Genomic DNA, 20,656 nt, shown 5'->3' with positions numbered 1-20,656 from the left:
TACTTATAAAAAATTAACATCGAAAAATATGAATAGGGAAACCCTTGTGAACAGTTGTAACTCACAATGCTAGACCTTAGGACTGGATGTGGATCTCTTTTAGGTAAGAACCTGTTCAACACAACTTCTGCTCCTCTTTCTAGACTCTCTACTCTTTTACTGATTGAAACCACTTCTTTGCTATTTTTCAGACCACTGAAGCTTTTGTTTTGTTTTGTTTTGTTTTTAGGGGTTCCCAAGTTTATTGGAAAAGCAAAAGTAATTATTAAACAGCTCCTCTTGGTGTTTTGAAGTTCATCCCAACCGTGGGCTGGGTAACTTGCAGGTTAGACAAACTGCCGAAGTCCAGGAGTTTCAACATTTCTTTGGTATCAGGGTCCACTTCAATTATCTCCTGATCCAAAGCAGAGACCTCAGGCACATAGTTATCTCTTCTTTCTCTTTCTTTGTCCTGCAGTTTGATAGATATACCTGTCACAGGGCCTCTCTGGATCCGCTTCATCAGATGAGTAGCATATCCCGTGATCTTGTTGCGCAGCTTCTTGCTGGGGATGATGGCAATCTCCTCGCACACGCTCTTGTTGGTGTGGAAGTCCTTGCCCAGGAGGGTGTAGTACTTGTCGATGATGACGCGCGCCGCCTTCCTCACGGTCTTGGTGCGCACGCGACCCTAGGAGCAGGCAGAGTGAGAGGCCGCCCCCTCACCCCCACCCCAGCCCGGCCCCTTCGGCGCGTCCCGCGGTCCGCACCTTTCCCGCCCCGCAGCCCCGCGCCAGGGCCGGCCCGGCCTTGGAGAGGCGCCGAGGATGGCTGCGGATCCCGGGACCCACTGAAGCTTTTTAAACTTTTTTTTTTTTTAGGTTTTTGCAAGGCAAATGGGGTTAAGTGGCTTGCCCAAGGCCACACAGCTAGGTAATTATTAAGCATCTGAGACCGGATTTAAACCCAGGTACTCCTGACTCCAAGGCCAGTGCTTTATCCACTATGCCACCTAGCCGCCCTAAACTCTTTTTAATTATAGTAGTAGCATTATACTATGGGGCAGTAATTGATAGATAGAATAATTTAATGAAGGGTGCAGCTAGGTGATACAGTAGATAGTTGGACCTGAAGTCAGGGAAAATTCATCTTCCTGCATTTAAATAAGGTCTCAGACATTTACCTCCCATGTGATCCACATATTTATATGCAATTCTGTTTTCTTTAGTTTCCTCATCTGTAAAATGAACTGGAGAAGGAAATGACAAAGTACTCCAGTCTCTTTGCCAAGAAAATCGTAAATGGCATCATGAAGAGTAGGACACAACTGCAATGACTGAGAAACAAAAGTATTATGTAGACAGAAGCCCTAAATCTGGTGAATAAAGTTTTCTAGTCTACTCCCATGGTTGGGAGCTGAAGCTGTGTTCAGCTATTTCAATGGCAGGCAATACTTTCAAGCTGGAGAATTTCAAAAGTCCTTAGATCTGTTATCTAGACTCTGAGGAGTTTTTTCCTCTCAAGTCAGAGTGCAATAATATATGATGCTAAATTACAATCCTGACAAGCCCAGTCGAATCTCCACACAGTGGGATTCTACTTTCCCCAATGAGCCCCCAGCACTGGTGTGCACCTCCAATCAAAAACAGCTCCTAAATCAGCTCTAGGTCTTCAACCCAGTCAGCTCTCAAATCCAGGAGGGCACTCAAGAGCAGCCCAGATAAGCCTGGCCAGCTCTTTACACCATGGGATTCTGCTCTCTCCAATGAGCACCCAGCAGCTACAGAGTTCTTCTCCAGTTAAAATAGCTCCCAGAGCAGCTTCCAGAGCCTGTCTGGCTTCATTTAGCTGGCTGAGCTGACTCGGCCCAAAGCAATAGCTTTTATTATCTTCAGATTCTCCTCTGCTCTACTACATGCAAGCAGCAGGGATCAGTCACTATTCTGCTTCTGTCCTTGTCATCCTTTCCTCTCTTCAGGTATTTGCCATGTCTTCTTATCCATCTGATCTCATCTTCTGAGCTCCTCTAGCATCTGCTGCATCAAATAAGAACCTCCTCATGAGAAGCAATCTATCTTTAATTCAGGTTGAAACCGCCCCCCAAAATTTTATCAGATAAGGCAGAAACAAAAAAAAAATCCGTTTTCCCAGAGTACCCAAATAACTCTTTGATTTATAATTTTTCAGCAATAACTTTTAAAACCCTGGAAACTGGCACAAGTAAATGAACTAATGAGCAACTCCATTGCTCTGAGTTGCTTTCAAACAGATCCTCTTGGAACATTTATTTGAGGAACTGTTTTCTCTCATGTCTTCAGCACCATTTCACATTGCTTTTCCCACACAAATGTCCTTTCCCTGCCCCTTTCTGGCAATTAGAAGTACTTTTTGTTTTTGTTTAATCATTTCAGTTTTGCCTGACTTTTTGAGCCTCTATTTGGGGTTTTCTTGGAGTGGTTTGCCATTTTCTTCTCCAGTTCATTTTATAGATGAGAAAATTAAAGCAATCAGGTAAGTGACTTGCCCAGGGTCACAAAGCTAGGAAGTTTCTGAGACCAGGTTTGAACTCAGGAAGATGAATTTTCTTAACTTCAGACCTAGCATGTTGTGTACTGTGAGATCTAGCTATATACATATATAATATATATATATATATATATATATATATATTATATGTATATATGCCTCTGTGCATGTGTGTGATCTAGAACTGTGATGTACTTGATTTAGGGAAATTCAACCAATGAAGACTGGCATTTGTTCTCAAAATTTAGTTGTAAAGAGTTTTCTGGATCAACTCTAACAATAAAGTCCAATTCAAGAGTTAAATGACTCACTCAAAGTCGCAAAGTTTGGATGTATCTGTGGTGATATTTGAACTCAATTGTTGATCTCAAGGCCAGCTTTGTATTTATGCCACATTGGCTCCACAATGTAAATAGTCATCAATACTATTATTATTATAGAAAAAATTCTCCCACCTAATTTAATATGGTCTGGAACTATAAGAAGATTAAATGAAACTCTTAGGGTAACCAGCTGCTTGTCTGCTAATTGAATGATTTACCTAGCATCCTTAAATTTTCATAATCTTGAGTAGCTTCCTAAGAAGAAGACAGAAGTCATCACTGATGGCTGCAGAAAGAGACCTTGCAGAACTGACAGAGTCCTAAAGATAAGACTGAAGCAAATGCAGAAGCAGTCAGATTATGATCTATTTTAGTGACACAAGCTGGAAGGATCAGAAATGGTCCCTTAAGTACTCAAGGATCTTCAGTTTATTTAATAAGTCATTTCTTTCATTGCCATTAAAAAATGAAAACAAAGAGCAGACAAACAAAACTAACTTTTGTTTGTTTTTAAAAAACAATCCATGGTGGTTAGACAAATCATTGCCACATGGTGATAATGGAAGAAGAGGGTAGATTTCAGCTTTCTATAACTATTTTATTTTCACACCTATGTCATCTGAAAATGTTTATCTAAAACTTAATGCCCACTGATACTAATTTTGGCTTGTTGTTTTATGTGAAACTTGAAAAAAGAGAAAGAATTTTTCCTTGCAAAGAGATTTTTTTTTAATTCAGTGAAGCTGGGCTAGGGGCAAAGCCAGAGAGAAAATATATAGACATGTGTTCTCATCCATAAACTGGGTTTGAGTACATTTGAGCCATTCAAAGGTATACAAAACTAATAGAGATATTCCTATAAAATACAATCCAAAACTTTGTGAGCTGGAGAGTATATGTGCCTTTAGTTTGAGAGGTAGTTAGTTCTCTTTCACAGTCTGTCAGTCTACTAGCAGAGAAATTGAAAGCTTAACCCATTTGGAGGAAAGGAGATAACTTTGAGGTTTCTTCAAGGCCCAAAGTTATCAATACTTTGGGCTAAAGAGACCCTGGGCTAGCTCATGAGCTCCCCCTGGTTGTTAGACATGGGAGTGATGTCTGAGCTTTGTGAATTTTGTTTTTTTCCTTTTTCACTTTTCCTTAAGTAGGCTGGCTACACTGGGAACTCCCTCACTGAACAATTTTTTTTTTCATTTTGATCGGACTTTTAATATAGACTTTTTGGATATCTGTTTTTTTGCCTCTCCCCTTCTTTAATTAGGCCTAACAGTGCCAGGACCTTCAAACCCTCCTCAGTTGGTGCAGCTCTACTCCCTTCCTGAGGAGCAGACAGTACAGCAGACAACACACAGACTGGATCTGGAGCTAAGAAGACCCAGGGTCCAGTCTTGCTGTCACTTTTTTTTCCTTTTTAAAATATATTTTAGCTTTTTATTCTAATTACATGTAAAAGATAGTTTTCACCATTCATTTTTGGTAAGATTTTGAGTCCAACATTTTTCTACCTCTCTCCTTTCCCTCACCTTCCCCATGACATTGCTGAAAACAGTTCCAACAATTCACATTTCTATTGGGTTAGATGATACTCTCAGAATTTCTAGTATCAATGAAGGGCTGGATTGAGGTACAGGATACCTTAAAATAGATACCTTCTATGAGCGGCTAGGGCACCAACCCTGAAGTCAGGAGGACCTGAATTCAAATCCAACCTCAGACACTTAATTACCTAGCTGTGTGGACTTGGGCAAGCCACCCAACCCCATTTGCCTTGCAAAAACCTAAAAAAGAAAGAAAAAGAAGGTACCTTCTAGTCATAAATCAGGTGCATATATGACTAACTTCAGGCCTCAATACTCTCTAAAATATGTCACCCAAAGGGGCAGGAATGTATATTGTGAAGATGACAACAGTTTCAGGAAATGAACATAATTCTTAACTTTTATACTTCCAATGGAGATTAGAAATGTTTTAATTAAAACTCACTTTAATGAGTTTTAATTTTTCATATGCAGCACAGTGTAGGTATCTGCAAAATTTTATACTAAAATATGTGAAGTGAAAAATCTATCATTCTGATAATCAATTTATTTTGACCTCAAATCTAAAAATTATTGTCCAATTAAGTACATGAATCTTTATAAAGCCCTTCTAAGAAGAGCAGGAAAAAAAAAAGAGTCCTTGGAAAATGTTGGCACATTCCTCACTGCTTAAATTACTGAAAGACAATACAAACTACAAAAATTTCAGTGATATAAAAATATTTTAAAAGTAAAAAAAAAGCCTTTTTGAGGCTCTTAATGACCTGCACATTTTTATCCACAAATCACATTTTTTTCTTTTCTCCAAAAAAGCAAACATATCAATTTCAACTACAAATACAAAAAAATCCAAAAAAACACTCAATCTTTCTTTCTTTTTTTTTTTTGGCAAGGCAAATGGGGTTAAGTGGCTTGCCCAAGGCCACAGAGCTAGGTAATTATTAAGTGTCTGAGACCGGATTTGAACCCAGGTACTCCTGACTCCAAGGCCAGTGCTTTATCCACTGCGCCACATAGCTGCCCCTCATTCTTTCTTAAATAACTATTTTCCCAGTTGAAAAGCTTTATAAGTGGGGCCAGCCCTATAGTACATTATTAGACACCAGAAGCCTTCAACACAACTTTAGTGAATAAAGGAAAAAAAATGATGAAAATAAAAATCTTGAGGGTAGGTTTAATTTTGAAATTTCTTCTTTCTCCAAAACTTCTTTCCAGATGTTCCAGATGTTCCAGATGTCCAGATTCTTTTCCACCATGATCTCCATATACTTCCTTTTATTGTACCTTCTGAATTCAGAGTCAGCCAGCAATTCTTCCACAATTGTGCTTTTCCTTTGCTTCTTAGGAATTCGAGAATGATAGAGGTCAGTGGGATTATCAGCAATTATTCCAACCTGGCAATATTTAGGAAAACCATCTCTATCATTTTTTTTTATAAAACCTCTTAGGATCCATACTGGCTCTCATCTGCAGTGCTTTGAGATCGTTTTTCAGTTCAGTTGTCAATTCTGGGGCTTTCATACCAAACCAGCCATCTCCTGCAGTTTTACTCCGTTCCTTTCTGTGTTTTTTCTTAAGTTGAAATTGCGATTCTTTGAATGGTGGGATGCAATCTTTCTTTTCAAAATCAGGAGTAATTACGGTTTTCTGCAAAAGCTCCTTTTTGGTTTTCTCCTTGTATAAGGGCATTTTTGTTAAAGTCCATTTTTTTCTGCATTAAAGTTAATATACAAGCCTCTGAGTTGTTTAATACTCAGACCAGGGTCTATGCTGTTACTTGACAACTTCAAGAGGCTAGACTTGGTGTTACTTAGTAAGTCATCTTCATCTCTGAACTCTTCATCTATAAACTCCTCTTCATTTTCTTCCTCATCTATAAGTTCCTGCTCTTCACTTTCTTCCTCATCATTTTCCTGCTCACTGGCTACTTCACTTGTTTTTTCTTCTTCTATATAATAATTCTTTCCAGAACTGAATCTGGGAGTTTTATCAATGACGAACAATACATCATTTGATGGGTTATATTCTGAATCTTTTTCTAAAGGAAGCTTTTGCTCACTAGTCTCAATAAAACACAGAGTATCTTCTCCACTTTCACTCTCTTCAGACACCTGGTCCTCATCACTGCTGAGAGAGAACAGAACAAATTCACTGTAATCTTGGGACCTGTTGGAAGCGGAGGGGGAACTCATCCCTTCATCACCTTTTAAATGTTCTTTTTTGTCACTAGTGTCCTCAATGGTGCTGCTTTTACAGTCACTGCTCTCTTTATCAGTAATTTCTGTAACATCGCTAGGATCCTCTCCCTTTTTGTTTGCTTTGCTTCCCTCCTTACATTCATCAGAAGGAGCAAGTGCCTTTGTTACCCCGTCAGTATCTGCTTTTTTGTGCTCTGGTGTTGACTGACTTTGAGAAGCAAACTGCTGAAATTCCTCACTACTTGTTTCTTCTTCCTCCTTCGCTCTATGAGGCTCTTTGATTAAATGCTTCCCTTCTAAAGCCTCCTTTGCAAGGACACCTTGCTTTTTGTGCTCTGGTGTTGACTGACTTTGAGAAGCAAACTGCTGAAATTCCTCACTACTTGTTTCTTCTTCCTCCTTCGCTCTATGAGGCTCTTTGATTAAATGCTTCCCTTCTAAAGCCTCCTTTGCAAGGACACCTTTCTTCTTTCTCGCCTATCCTGAACTTCTCAGTACGGGCTTCTCTTCCGAGGCCGGAGTTTCCTCTTTACACCCCGGAGAAGGAGCCAGGGGTGATTCTGAAATGCTTTCCAGGTGGGCAGGCCGTATGCGCTCATTCTCTTTCCCGTGTTCTGGCCGGTCTTTATCCTCTTCCCCCTCGGCGGCAGGGTCGGCTTTTAATTTCCTAGGCTCCTCTCCGCGTGCATCTGCGGCTTCCGATGGAGGAGATCCCCGAGCACCAGGACTCGGCGTCGGACGTGTCCTCCGCCAACAGGGCGGAATTCGGGTCCAGATGGAACTTGGTCTCCCCCTGCCTGGTGGTCCTGCCTCAGCCCGGGGAGGCCAGGAGGGCGGAGAGGACGGAGGAGCAGGACTCGGCCTCCGAGGCTTCCCCTTCATCGCAGGACTTGAGGGCGTCTCCGCGGGCGCCGCGCTGGAGCCTGGCCTGGGGCTCGGGCGGGCAGGGGATGACGATGCGCCTCAGGCGGGTGATCCTCAGGGTGGGCTCCTGCAGGCCTGAGCAGCTGGACTGGGCTTCCGAGACCTCCCCGTCCGTGGCCAGCTCGGCGCCGGGCCGGGCCCTGGCCCTGTCGGCCCTGGCCGGGGCCTGCTCCTGCAGGGCGGCCCGGGGCTCGGCCTCCGGGTCCTTCATGACTTCGGCGGCGGGGGGCACCTGCAAGAGAGGCGGGAACAGAGCGGCCGTGAGGGGGCGGCCGCCCCCGGGCCTCGGGGTCCCCCCTCTCTCTCAGCGACGGCCAGCCCCCCCCCCCCCCATGGACCCCGCCGAATGCCTCAACTCGGGCCATACCGCCGGAAGGGGCGGGGCGGGGCGGAGCCCTTGGATATCTTCTTGAAGGAAACTTCTACTGCTTTATCTTTATTTCAAGATGTGAGTATTTATGGAATGTTTTTTTTGTTTTTTGCCCTGCCCTTTATTTTTCCAAACATACAATTGCTTTTTATTTTTATTGTTAACTTTTGTTTTATTCTCTTGAATAGGATTTCCCCTCTCTTTTGTTCAATCTGTCATATACTTAGGAATATGATAAATGCAAAGTACTTGTTTCAATTGTGATCATTATATTCATACATAATACAATAATTATGTGCACATGAAATTAATTTTTTAATTTGTGTATTACTTTTGCTTCATTATATACAAAATGATATATAAATTAAATTTTACTTCTGAATTCTTATGATTCCATATTTTATTAAATAGAGTGATTCACTGATTCACCAACTTACTTTATTGTTTATTTGCTTTCTTGATTTCTGTTCTGGATCTCAGATGACCATTACATTCTAACATTCTTTGAAATACTTGAGAAAAAATATCTTTATAGTTTTTAAGGGTCAAGTACTTGATGGCCTGAATGATAAAAGGCTACCTAATCTTGGCTCTGTCAGAGAAAGACTCAATTTTCCTCACTCCTAAGGGAAGTATTGATGCCAATAGGAAGGGAGACACTGATATGTGCAGACTCACATACTTCACTGAACTGTTAAGATTAATTGGAACTAATTCCAATCTATTCAGAATACAGTATGTGAATCAATGTTTTTATACTTTTGATTATTCATGAAGACTGTGCGGCAATCTATTGGGTGATAAGATCAAAATGTAAAAAAAATGCAAAAGTAGATTTCTAAGAAGTTTGACTTTGAAAATTTCCCAGTATGAGAAGAATGGAGGGATCAGTCAAGTCAAAAGGTAATAATAACACCCAACACTTATATAGCATTTATCATGTTCCAGACACTGTTCTAAGTACTTTACAATTATTATCTCCTATGATTCTCACAAGAACATTTTACAGATGAGAAAATTAACCAGAGATCAAGTGACTTTTCCAGGGTCATATAGCTAATAAATATCTGAGATTGGATTTGAACTCTGATATTCCATATTCCAGACCCAGTTCTCTATCCACTGCAGCACCTAGGCAAGAAGATAAGTGTGTTTGCACTGCATGAGTGTGATATGGGATGTATGCAAGGAACAACTCACAGTATATCTCCAAACTATTCTAGCAACTATCTGGGAAAATTCCATTTCCTCTTCTCAGAAATCGTTTCAAATAACTTATGTTAACAGTATTATCAAAGAATCAAGTAGCCTATGCACATAGTCTTTAGAAATGCTATAAAAGAAGAGTGAGGTGATAGATCATGAGTCATAAAAACACTTAAGATACAGGGGAAAATAGTAATATTGATGCCTTTCATCTTTGCAAGGGAAAAGGGTCATCAACTAGTTCAGTTGTAGGAATGCAAACATATAGATCTGATGATGGAAATGATTAGCCAATATCATCAACAGTACAGATAGAAGAGCAGAAAGGTCAGTGGTTCACAAGAGAGCTATCTCTATCGGTACTGAGAGTAAGTTATCTTATATTGTTACAGGAGAACTTGGAGAAAGGGTTATACATGTAACTAGATGAAGATATTACTATCTAGTCATATAATAATGTGTGTCATACATAATATAGATGTTGATATTTCTCGTGATAATTACTATACATTCCATTTAGTATTTTTCAATTTATATTTATTCCTTACATGTCAGTGCTACACCTGTAGCTTCATTTATCAAATAATTGTATTTATATATTTATTTGAAGATATTATAGTACTTATGGAATTTTCTTTTATGATTTCATAATAATATAGATATTTTTCATTGATACTCATTTGTATACTATAAATTTGCATTCAGGATATGTGAATTTGTTCTAATTTAGACATTGAAGAATACCACTAAACAGTACTTTGCATTGTACTATATCCACTGTATAATCAATTGTTATATTTTTTCCATAACTGACACCATGAGAATGGCACACCTTTTCGATTTTAAGTTTAAGATACTTCTTTTGATGCTTGTAATATATAATATATAATTTCAAGTATATCACAAATGATTTTGCAAGAAGTTGCAAAATTTCTGACCTTGAAGAGAAATACAATATAGGGATATAGGAAAAGTGGGATATTAACGTACTGTTTGTGAACTTGTGAACTGATCCAGCCATTCTTGAGAGTGATCTGGAACTATGCACAAAGAGCAATAAAACTCATCATTCCTAGGAATACCAATACTATGTTTATATCCTAAAGAAAAGTTTCACATGTTCAATAATATTTATAGCATCTCTTTTTGTATTGCCCATCAATTGTGGAATGGCTAAACAAGTTATGGTATATTAATGTTATAAAGTACTTCTATAAGAAATTGTGAGTAGTCAGACTTTGGGGAAGCATGGAAAGAATTACATGAAATGATGCTGAGTGAAGTGAGCTGAACCAGGAGTATATATCAACAACAAGCCTGTGAGATGATCAACTATGATGGATGCAGTTTCTCTCAGCCGTTCAGAGATGAAGGATAACTTTGAAAGATCTGCAATGGACCTATCCACATCCAGAGAGGGGAATAAAAACTATAGTCTGAATGCATACTATGTTCATTTTTTTAAAACTTCTTTTATGGCTTTTTCCTTGGGTTTTGTGGTTTTTCTTTCCATGGGTTCATGCTTTTTCCCCCTTAGTTATAATTCCTCTTTCACAAGATGACTAATGTTAATTACAAATATACATGTACAACCTTTACCAGACTATTCCGGCCATGGGGAGGGGGCAGGGAAGGGAGGGTGGTAGAAAAATGTTTTACTCATAAATTTGTAAATGGATGAATGTTGTAAAATTACATTGCATGTAGTTGGAAAAATAAAAGAAAATTTCAATTAAAAAAAGAAGAAAAAATAAATACAATATAGGCTTGTAACCTCAGGGACTGCCTGCTGGGTAGGTAATTTATCTATCATTCCTCCACTTTTGATGTTATTATCTTTGAATTAATTTTTAGCAAGAAGATAGACCCATGGCAGCCACAGGAAAAACTATAGGAAACTGACAGAGCTCTATGCCAGAGCAGATGGAATAATAGCCCAGAGGAGAAAACTGTGAATCTAGATTGTACCTACATTGTTAACCATATGCAATCAGAAGGGACAGAGACAGTGACTTAAAGCTACTGAGATGGTGAATGACCTCAACTTAACCACTTTAACAACTCCTTCCTGCTTCCTTCCTCTGTCCACCACGAGAAATGAAGTTTCTTCTGAAGCTAGTTTAGAAAAAAACAAACAAACACCCAAAACCCCCAATCCTCTAACTTCCGATTCCCTTCTTTTGCCTCCTGACAATGAGTGGAAGGGGAAATTGCAGAGTTTAGTATTTTCTAGATATTTCACTGTTTATGTGAATTTTGATGGCCATTAATAAAAATTTCAGTTTGGTTATTGCATGTAGAGTTTTAAGGGAAAGAGGAGGAATTTTCCATTGCAAAGATAGGAGACAAATTTTTTGGTTATTCATCAAAGATGCTATTTATTGCGGTAAGAGAGACACCGACAGAGATAAGAGAGACAGAGACAAACAGAGTGCTTCCCCAAATCTGGAGAGCTGATATATGAGCCTTTCCAGAACCCAAGACCCATAGTGACACCTTTGAAAATGTGAGACTATAAACTTGGACAGAACTGTGGAGAACAGCAACTTTTAGTCTGAGAGACTCTGAGAGAATCTAGTTCTCTTCCAAGGGCTAATGAATCACAATAGGAAAGATTTGAAGGGGCGGAGGGAGGGTAGAAGGGAGAAAGGAAAGACCTGGAAATTATAAATTTTTCTTAGCTGAAGGGTTAGATTGTTGCCAAAGGGTTGGCAAAAACTTCAGAGCTGATACTCTCAGGGTTTTAGAATGAAAGTCAATGGCCTCACTCATGAGTTCCCCTTGTTCAAGACTACTTATTTTTATTGACCTGCTGAATAAACACCAGAAACTACCACTACTTTGGTTGCTCAATGATATCATAGAAAAACTTTTTTTAATCACTAAATTGCACATGGCACTACACAGAGAACTATATAAACACAAAATTCCTGCCCTCTAAGAGTTTATGATACAGAATCTAACATTCACAACAATTTTTTTAGGTTTTTTTTTTTTTTTGCAAGGCAAATGGGGTTAAGTGGCTTGCCCAAGGCCACACAGCTAGGTAATTATTAAGTGTCTGAGACTGGATTTGAACCCAGGTACTCCTGATTCCAAGGCCTATCCACTACACCACCTAGCCGCCCCTGAATCTAACTTTCAAAGAAATAACCACAGTGCAATACACAATAACTTCTAAAGTCTATCATCAAAATCCAAAGGCAGGGGAAAGGTAACATACATTATTAATACCTAAGATGTGCTGGGTACTATGTTAAGCATTTTTTTAAACAAATATCATCTCATCTGATCCTCATCACAAACTTGGGAAGTAGCTGCTATTATCTGCAACCCCATTTACAGTGGAGGAAACTGAGGTAGAGATTAAATATTTTAAGTCATATAGTTAAAAAGTATCTGAGGTAATAGTTGAACCCATCTCTTCCTAACTCTAGGTATAGTGTTCTCTCTATGGTACCACCAGCTGCCACAACACATGTGTAGTTATTTTATATAATGTACTTCATAAGAACCTTATAGAATTTCAAAATAAAATGCTATGTGAAGTTTGAAGAAGACAGTCATTTTAGAAGGAGAGGATACATTGTATACATGATGAAACAGGCAGCATTTGAGTAGTCAGGTCTTCCTGACTATAAAACTCTATCCACTGGGCCATCTAGCTGCCTGTAATCTCATCTTTCCTTGATCTCTGTCTGCTTAACCCACCTATTTTCACCAACGAACACAGCCTAGTTTTTCATATATTCTCCCTACATATAAGATACTACACTTCTGCAATCTATTCTGATTGGTTCATAAACCTTTCTATCAAAGCAACCAACATTCTCACAAAATAAATCAACTTTCAAGATTTCAATGTGGAATTTTCTCCTCTTCACATGACTTTCGACTTCCAGCCAAGACAGCGGAGAGAAGACAGGCACAATTCTAAAGTCTCCTGATCTTTCCCCATCTATCATATGAAACAAACCTCTTAAAACAAATACAACCCACAAAACTCAGAAAGAAAAGCAAGGAGAAAGAACATCTACCTCAGGATTTGTCTCCTTCAGCAGCACTGGGTGAATCCGGGTGGGTGAGTCTGGGTGCAGAGGGCGGATCAGCGCCGGATCAGCCACATTAGTAGCTGAATTGGAGCCTGGAGCTGATGGCCCTAGAGCCATACCTCCTGGATCAGCAGTAGGGCTAGATGGCAGGGGCTTGAGTCAACTAGGGAGCAGGAGCACACTGACCCTCTGGAGCTTGCCAACAGGGCTGGGGGTTGAGTTCCAGTGCAGGATAACTGCGGATACCCCATCCCTGGGCTCCTCTGGCCTGAGGAACTTGGAGTCCACACCTCCATTGCAGCTGAGGTCTCTTCCCAGAACAAACAATTACAGACTACTTCTGCCTCATGCACAAGTGTGTGAGCAGAAGAAACAGTCCAGCTGACAATAGGGAGAGAGATGACCTCAGGCCAGGGCAAAGCCCACCACCAATTGAAGGCAAAAGGATTCAATAGCTCCAAATCCTCCCTTCAAGCTAAGGGAAAAGGCCTCAATCAAGGTCACAGACACTCCAGAGAAAGCAACCAGCACCTCCAACTGGACAGCCAGAGAAATTGTACTCAGTAATTGTACTCTATTGGGCACAAGCCACTGAGAACCAGCCCCAACTCAAGGTCTTAGCAAAATGAAGAAAGGTCAGCAGAAAGGTGGATCCATAGAAAAATTCTTGGAAGGGAAAGCCCCTAACTCGGAGAGACCTAGAACCTCTGAGGAGAATACGACCTGGTCTTCAACAGAGAAAGACTTCCTTGAAGAAATAAGGAAGGAGTTTAAAAATCAACTGGAAAATTTTGGAGAGACAAGTAATACCTTGCAACAAGAAAATAAATCCTTAAAAAATACAATTGGACAAATACAAAATGAGAATAATTCTCTCAGATCCTCAATTGGGCAAATTCAAAAAGTATATAATTCTCTCAAAGCCTTAATTGGTCAAATGGAAAGCTCTTTCAAAAGTAGAATGGACCAAATGGAAAATGAGTTGCAAAAGGTTAATGAAGAAAACTCCTCTCTAAAAAAAGAATGGAGTCTGCAGAAACTAATGACTCCATGAGACAGCAAGAGCCAGTTAAACAAAACCAAAAAATAGAAAAAATACAAGAAAATGTAAAATACCTCATCAGCAAAACCACTGACCTTGAGAATAGGTCGAGGTGGGGCAACCCGAAAATTATTGGACTTCCTGAAAACATTGAAAAGAAAAAAAGCCTAGACTTAATATTACAGGAATTAGTGATGGAAAACTTCCCTGATATCATGGAACCAGAGGGTAAACTAGTTATTGAAAGACTACATCGATCCCCTCCAAAAAAAATCCTAAAATGGAAACACCAAGGAATGTTGTGGCAAAATTCCAGAACTATTAGATAAAAGAGAAAACACTGCAAGCAGCCAGAAAGAACAAGAAAAAACAAGGAGCCACAGTAAGGATTATACAGGACCAGGCTAGATCAGCATTAAGGGATCGAAGGGCCTGGAATGAGATATTTCAAAGAGCAAGGGAGCTTGGAATGCAGCCAAGAATCCACTATCCCACAAAGCTGAGCCTTCTCTTCCAGGGAAGAAGATGGACATTTTTTTAGGTTTTTTGCAAGGCAAATGGGGTTATCTGGTTTGCCCAAGGCCACACAGCTAGGTAATTATTAAGTGTCTGAGGCCGTATTTGAATGCAGGTACTCCTGACTCCAAGGCCAGTGCTTTATGCACTACACCATCTAGCCGCCCCAAAAGATGGACATTTAACGAAATGGAAGAATTGCAAAAATTCCTGATGAAAAGACCAGAGCTAAATTGAAAATTTGGACATCAAACAGGAGGTTCAAGAGACACATGAAAAGGTTAAAAAAAGGCGGGGGGGTGATAAAAAAATTGCTATCCAATAAGGTGAAACTGGCTATATTCCAGCATGGGGGAAAAGATTCTCATAAATCTTGACAATTGTAACTCTAACAGAGAGAATATACTTAACCAGAAGTGATGGATGTTCATGACCTATCCATGAGACTTCTATCCAATGGGAAGTAACTGGCTTTAAGCCCACTTGGGAGAAAGGCTCTAATAGCTCTCAAGAATTTTAACTCTATTAGACAGAATGTACTTAGAAGTGACTCAGATAGAATGATCTAAAAACACTACCTCCTTAAAAAGGGGGACAGGAAGGAGATTGAAAGGGGTAAATCTCATTACACTAATAGGTACAAAATACCTATGGTAATAGAGGGGAAGAAGGGAGGAGTTTAGAAACACCTGAATCTTCTTCTCATCAGACATGCCTTAAAGTCAACTTACACAGACTTAGTTAACTTAAAAAACACCTAACCTTTCAAGGATTAAAAGGGGAAAAGGGGAGGGGGATGGAGAAAGGGAGGGGGAGTGGGGGAAAAAGGGGGAAAAACAAAAGGAAGGGAAGGAAAAAGGGAAAAAGAGAAAGGGGAAAGAAAGGGGAGGGGTGATATAGGAGGGCAAACACACTGAAGGGGGTGGTATTCAGAAACAAAATACTGGGGAATATGGATAAGGGGCAGAAGGGGGAAAAATATTAACAAAGGGAAGAAAGTATGGAGGGCAATAAAGAATTAGTAATCATAACCTTGAATGTGAATGGAGTCAACTCTCCCTTAAAATGTAAGCAAATAGCAGAGTGGATTAAAAACCAGAATCCTACAATATGCTGCTTACAAGAAACTCATTTGAAGTAGAGAAATACATATAGAGTAAAGGTAAAAGGTTGGAGCAAAATATATTTTGCTTCACCTGAAGTGAAAAAAGCAGGGGGTAGCAATCATTATCTCAGACAAAGCAGCAGCAAAAATAGATAGCGTTAAAAGAGATAAGGAAGGAAACTTTATCCTCCTAAAAGGTACCATAGACAAGAAAGCTATTTCAGTACTGAATACATATGCACCCAATGGGACAGCATCCAAATTCTTAGAGGAGAAGATGAAAAAACTACAAGAAGATATAGACAGAAAATCTCTACTAGTGGGAGACCTCAACCTTCCACTCTCAGATCTAGATAAATCAAATCATAAAATAAACAAGAAAAAAGTTAAGGAGGTAAATAAATTGTTAGAAAAACTAGATATGATAGACTTATGGAGGAAACTGAATGGGGATAGAAATGAATATACCTTTTTCTCTGCAGTACATGGAACTTATACAAAAACTGATCATGTACTAGGACATAAAAACTTAATGATCAACTGCAGAAAGGCTGAAATAGTGCATACATTTTTCTTGGATCACAATGCAATAAAAGTCATATGCAATATTGGGCCAATGAGATATAGACCCAGAACCAATTGGAAACTGAATAACCTCATTTCAAAGAATGAGTGGACCAAAAAACAAATTATAGAAAGAATTAACCATTTTATCCTAGATAATAATTATAATGAAACAACTTAGCAAAACCGTTGGGATTCTCTCAAAGCAGCTCTCAGGGGATATATTATAACTTTAAATGCTTACAAGTATAAATTGGTGAAAGAGGAAATCAATGAATTAAACATACAGCTAAAAAAATTAAAGAACAAATTAAAAATCCCCAATTAAATGCCAAATTAGAAATTCTAAAAATTAAAAGAGAAATTAATAAAATCGAAAGCAAAAAAAAACTATTGAATTAATAAATAAAGCCAAAAGTTGGTATTAAGAAAAACCCAATAAAATTGATAAACCCCTGGTCAGTTTGATTAAAAAAATGAAAGAAGAAAGTCAAATTGTCAGTACTGAGGAGGAAATTAAAGTAAAATTCAAAATCATTTTGCCCACCTCTATGCCAATAAATTTGATAATCTAAGTGAAATGGATGAATACTTACAAAATACAAGTTGCCCAGGTTAAATGAAGAGGAGATTAAATACCTAAACAACCCTGTCTCAGAAAAAGAAATTCAACAAAGCCACCATTGAACTACCCAGGTGAATTCTACCAAACATTTTAGGAATAATTGATTCCAATTCTATATAAACTCTTTGGAAAAATAGGGAAAGATGGAACTCTGCCTAACTCTTTCTATGAAACCAATATGGTGCTGTTACCTAAACCAGGAAGAGTTAATACAGAGAAAGAAAATTATAGACCTATCTCCCTGATGAATATAGATACAAAAATCTTAAATAAAATCTTAGCAAAATGATTACAACAAGTTATCACTAGAATAATAAATTATGAGCAAGTAGGATTTATCCCAGGAATGCAGGGTTGGTTCAATATTAGGAAAACTGTTAGTATACTCAATTATATAAACAACAAACCTATCAGAAATTATATGATCATATCAATAGATGCTGAAAAAGCTCTTGACAAAATAAAGCATCCATTCCTACTAAAAACACTAGAGATTATAGGAATGAATGGACTGTTCCTTTAAATAATTAGCAGTATCTATCTGAAAGCATCAACAAGCATTATATTCAATGGGGAGAGGGTAGAGGCATTCACAATAAGATCAGAGGTGAAACAAGGGTGCCCATTATTACCACCACTATTCGATATCGTATTAGAAATGTTAGCTTCAGCAATTAGAGAAGAAAAAGAAATTGAAGGAATTAGAACTGGGAAGAAAGAGACAAACCTGTCACTCTTTGCAGGTGACATGATGGTCTACCTAGAGAATCCCAAGAAATCATCCAAAAAACTACTGGAAACAATCAGCAATTTTAGCAAAGTTGCAGATTATAAAATGAGCCCTCATAAATCCTCAACTTTTCTATATATGTCTAGCAAGTTACAGCAGGAAGAGCTAGAAAGAGAAATCCCATTCAAAGTAAGCTCAGCCAAGATAAAATACCTGGGAGTCTATTTGCCAAGACAGACTCAGTTAATTTTTGAAAACAATTATAAAACCCTTCTCACACAAATTAAATCATATTTAAATAACTGGGCAAATATCAACTGCTCATGGATAGGCAGAACTAATATAATAAATGACAATTCTACCAGAATTAAACTACCTGTTTAGTGCCCTACCAATCAAAATTCCAAAAAATTACTTTAATGAGTTAGAAAAACTTGTAAGTAAATTCATATGGAGAAAGAAAAAGTCAAGAATTTCCAGGAGCTTAATGAAAAAAAGTGCAAAAGAAGGTGGCTTAGCCCTACCTGATCTAAAATTACATCATAAAGCATCAGTCATCAAAACTGTTTGGTACTGGCTAAGAAATAGAGTGGTCGAGCAGTGGAATAGACTAGGTGCAAAAGCAGGAGATGATTATAATAATCTGCTGTTTGATAAACCCAAAGAGTCCAGCTATTAGGATAAAAACTCCCTCTTTAATAAAAATTGCTGGGATAATTGGAAGTTAGTATGGAAGAAACTTAGATTAGACCAACACCTCACACCCTTTACCAAGATAAGATCCAGGGGAGCGAGGGGGCGGCGGCCTTGCAGTGGTGTCCCGTGCCGCCCGGGGCCTCCTCCTTCCCCGGCTGGGCGCTGAGGCCGGCTCCCCGCCCCGCAGCCTGGGCTCGGCAGAGCCCGTCCTCTTGGACCTTCCCGCCATGTGGAGGGGTCACCGGGCCGCAGCTGCTGCGGAGGCGGCGCCCCGGGCAGAGGGGGCGCCCGGGGCGGAGGGGACGCCCGGCCCGCCGGGGACGCCCGGCCCGCCCTCTGCCTCTGCCTCTGCCTCTGCCTCTTTGCAGCAGCAGGCCCCGCTCAGCCTGCAGCCCAAGGAAAGCTGCCCCGAGGTCCACGTGTCCATCCTTCTTCCTTTTCACAATGCCCAGTGCTGGTTAGATGACTGTTTGCAGTCTGTTTTGGAGCAAGACTTTGAAGGCACCTTGGAACTTTCCATCTTTAATGATGCCAGTGAGGACAAGTCAATGCATATAATTAACAAATGGAAGATTAATTTAGAAACTGTAGGCATCAGGGTAACCATTGGAGGTCATGATTCTCCTTCTCCCCGAGGAGTCACAATGAGAATTATCTGCTTACTCTGTGTGTGTCTTTTGATGCTGGGGGATTTCTTGGATGCCAAGTTTGATGATTTTGAGGATGGAGATGACATGGTAGAGTATGATGATAATGACTTTGCTGAGTTTGAGGATGTAATGGAAGATGTTGTCACAGAGCCCCCTCAGCAAGTTATAACCACTGAGGAAGATGAAGAGGAAGCCACTGTAGAGCTGGAAGGGCCAGATGACAACCCAGAGGACTTTGAAGATACAGATCCCCAGGAGGGGGATACTGAGAATGAACCATATGATGATGAGGAATTTGAAGGCTTTGAAGAGAAACCAGATATGTCTTCCAGTAAAAGCAAAGACCCTATAACAATTGTTGATGTCCCTGAACATCTTCAAAATAGCTGGGAAAGTTATTAACATGGAAATTTTTATGGTAACAGGCCTGCTTGCCTACATTATGAATTATATTATTGGAAAGAACAAAAACAATCATCTGGCTCAGGCCTGGTTCAACACCCATAGAGAGCTTCTGGAAAGCAACTTCACTCTCTTTGGGGATGATGGAACCAGCAAGGAAGCTACAAGCACAGGGAAATTAAACCAGGAGAATGAACACATTTATAACCTCTGGTGTTCGGGTCGAGTTTGCTGTGAAGGCATGCTTATACAGCTGAAATTTCTCAAGAGACAAGATCTCCTGAATGTACTGGCTCGAATGATGAGGCCAACATGTGATCAAGTGCAAATAAAAGTAACAATGAATGATGAAGATATGGATACATATGTTTTTGCTGTTGGCACACGAAGAGATTTGGTACGACTACAGAAGGAGATGCAGGACCTGTGTGAATTTTGCAGTGACAAGCCTAAGTCTGGAACAAAGTATGGACTTCCAGACTCCTTGGCCATTTTGTCAGGAATGGGAAAAGTCACAGAGGGAATGATGGATACAAAGATGATACACTTTCTCACACACTACACTGACAAGGCTGCACAGTCTCACCGAGAGGAGAAAAAGAGGGCTGAAAAGGAGTGGATCATGAATGAAGAAGATCCTGAGAAACAGTGTAGACTAGAGGAAGCTGCCTTAAGACCTGAGCAGAAGAAGTTAGAGAAGAAACAATTGAAAATGAAACAAATCAAAGTGAAATCCATATAAAGCAAAAGGAAATGACTGATTCCACTTGTAAGCTCTGAATTCACAAACTACAAAAAAAATCCCATTTGTCATCTTTAACTTCAAACACTCAACCCCAGGGAAATCCTCCTGGTATCATCAGCACTGTTTATTGGTTTAGAGTTTTACAAAGTATGTATATGAGTTTGAAGAGCTCTGTTTCAATCATTTTTTCCAGGTAATCAGTTGTTTTGACTATTTTTAAAAGAAATGATTGCTCAAATCTCTGTGATTTTTTTCTTTTAATTTTAAAATCATAAAATGAGTTGTCAGTACCAGTCACATTTCAATGCTTTTTGTTTTTAAGATATTTGATGTCTATAAGCAAAATATTTGTTGCTTGTGGGCAAATGAAATGGCTAAAGAAGAACTCTAAAACCAAGATTTCCCAAATGACTATTGAAATTGCTCAATAAACATTGTTTGGTGTCACTTTCTGTGTCTCCATTA

The 20,656-nt window shown here is 39.4% G+C and overlaps 2 protein-coding genes and 1 pseudogene across 2 annotated transcripts; 1 reads left to right on the top strand and 2 right to left on the bottom strand.

Annotated features, from left to right (window-relative positions):
- Positions 1–234: 234 nt before the first annotated feature.
- On the bottom strand, positions 235–4,360 carry LOC141522925 (small ribosomal subunit protein eS17-like). Its single transcript, XM_074236286.1, has 2 exons — positions 4,352–4,360; positions 235–670 (listed from the first exon to the last, which is right to left on the bottom strand). Exons 1-2 carry the CDS (start codon positions 4,358–4,360, stop codon positions 266–268), a joined length of 414 nt encoding a protein of 137 aa, XP_074092387.1. The 3' UTR covers positions 235–265.
- Positions 4,361–5,540: 1,180 nt separating this feature from the next.
- On the bottom strand, positions 5,541–18,623 carry LOC141522924 (deoxynucleotidyltransferase terminal-interacting protein 2-like; annotated as a pseudogene).
- Positions 18,624–19,037: 414 nt separating this feature from the next.
- LOC141522923 (PAT complex subunit CCDC47-like) lies at positions 19,038–20,188 on the top strand. Its single transcript, XM_074236285.1, is given in 2 exon segments — positions 19,038–19,443; positions 19,445–20,188. Coding segments are annotated over 2 exon segments (1,149 nt in total). The 5' UTR covers position 19,038.
- Positions 20,189–20,656: the final 468 nt, after the last annotated feature.

Source organism: Macrotis lagotis, chromosome 4 (assembly GCF_037893015.1).
Source record: "Macrotis lagotis isolate mMagLag1 chromosome 4, bilby.v1.9.chrom.fasta, whole genome shotgun sequence".
Taxonomy (NCBI): domain Eukaryota; kingdom Metazoa; phylum Chordata; class Mammalia; order Peramelemorphia; family Peramelidae; genus Macrotis; species Macrotis lagotis.
The sequence above is the reverse complement of the archived record's forward strand: the minus strand, read 5'-3'. Positions and strand labels throughout refer to the sequence as shown.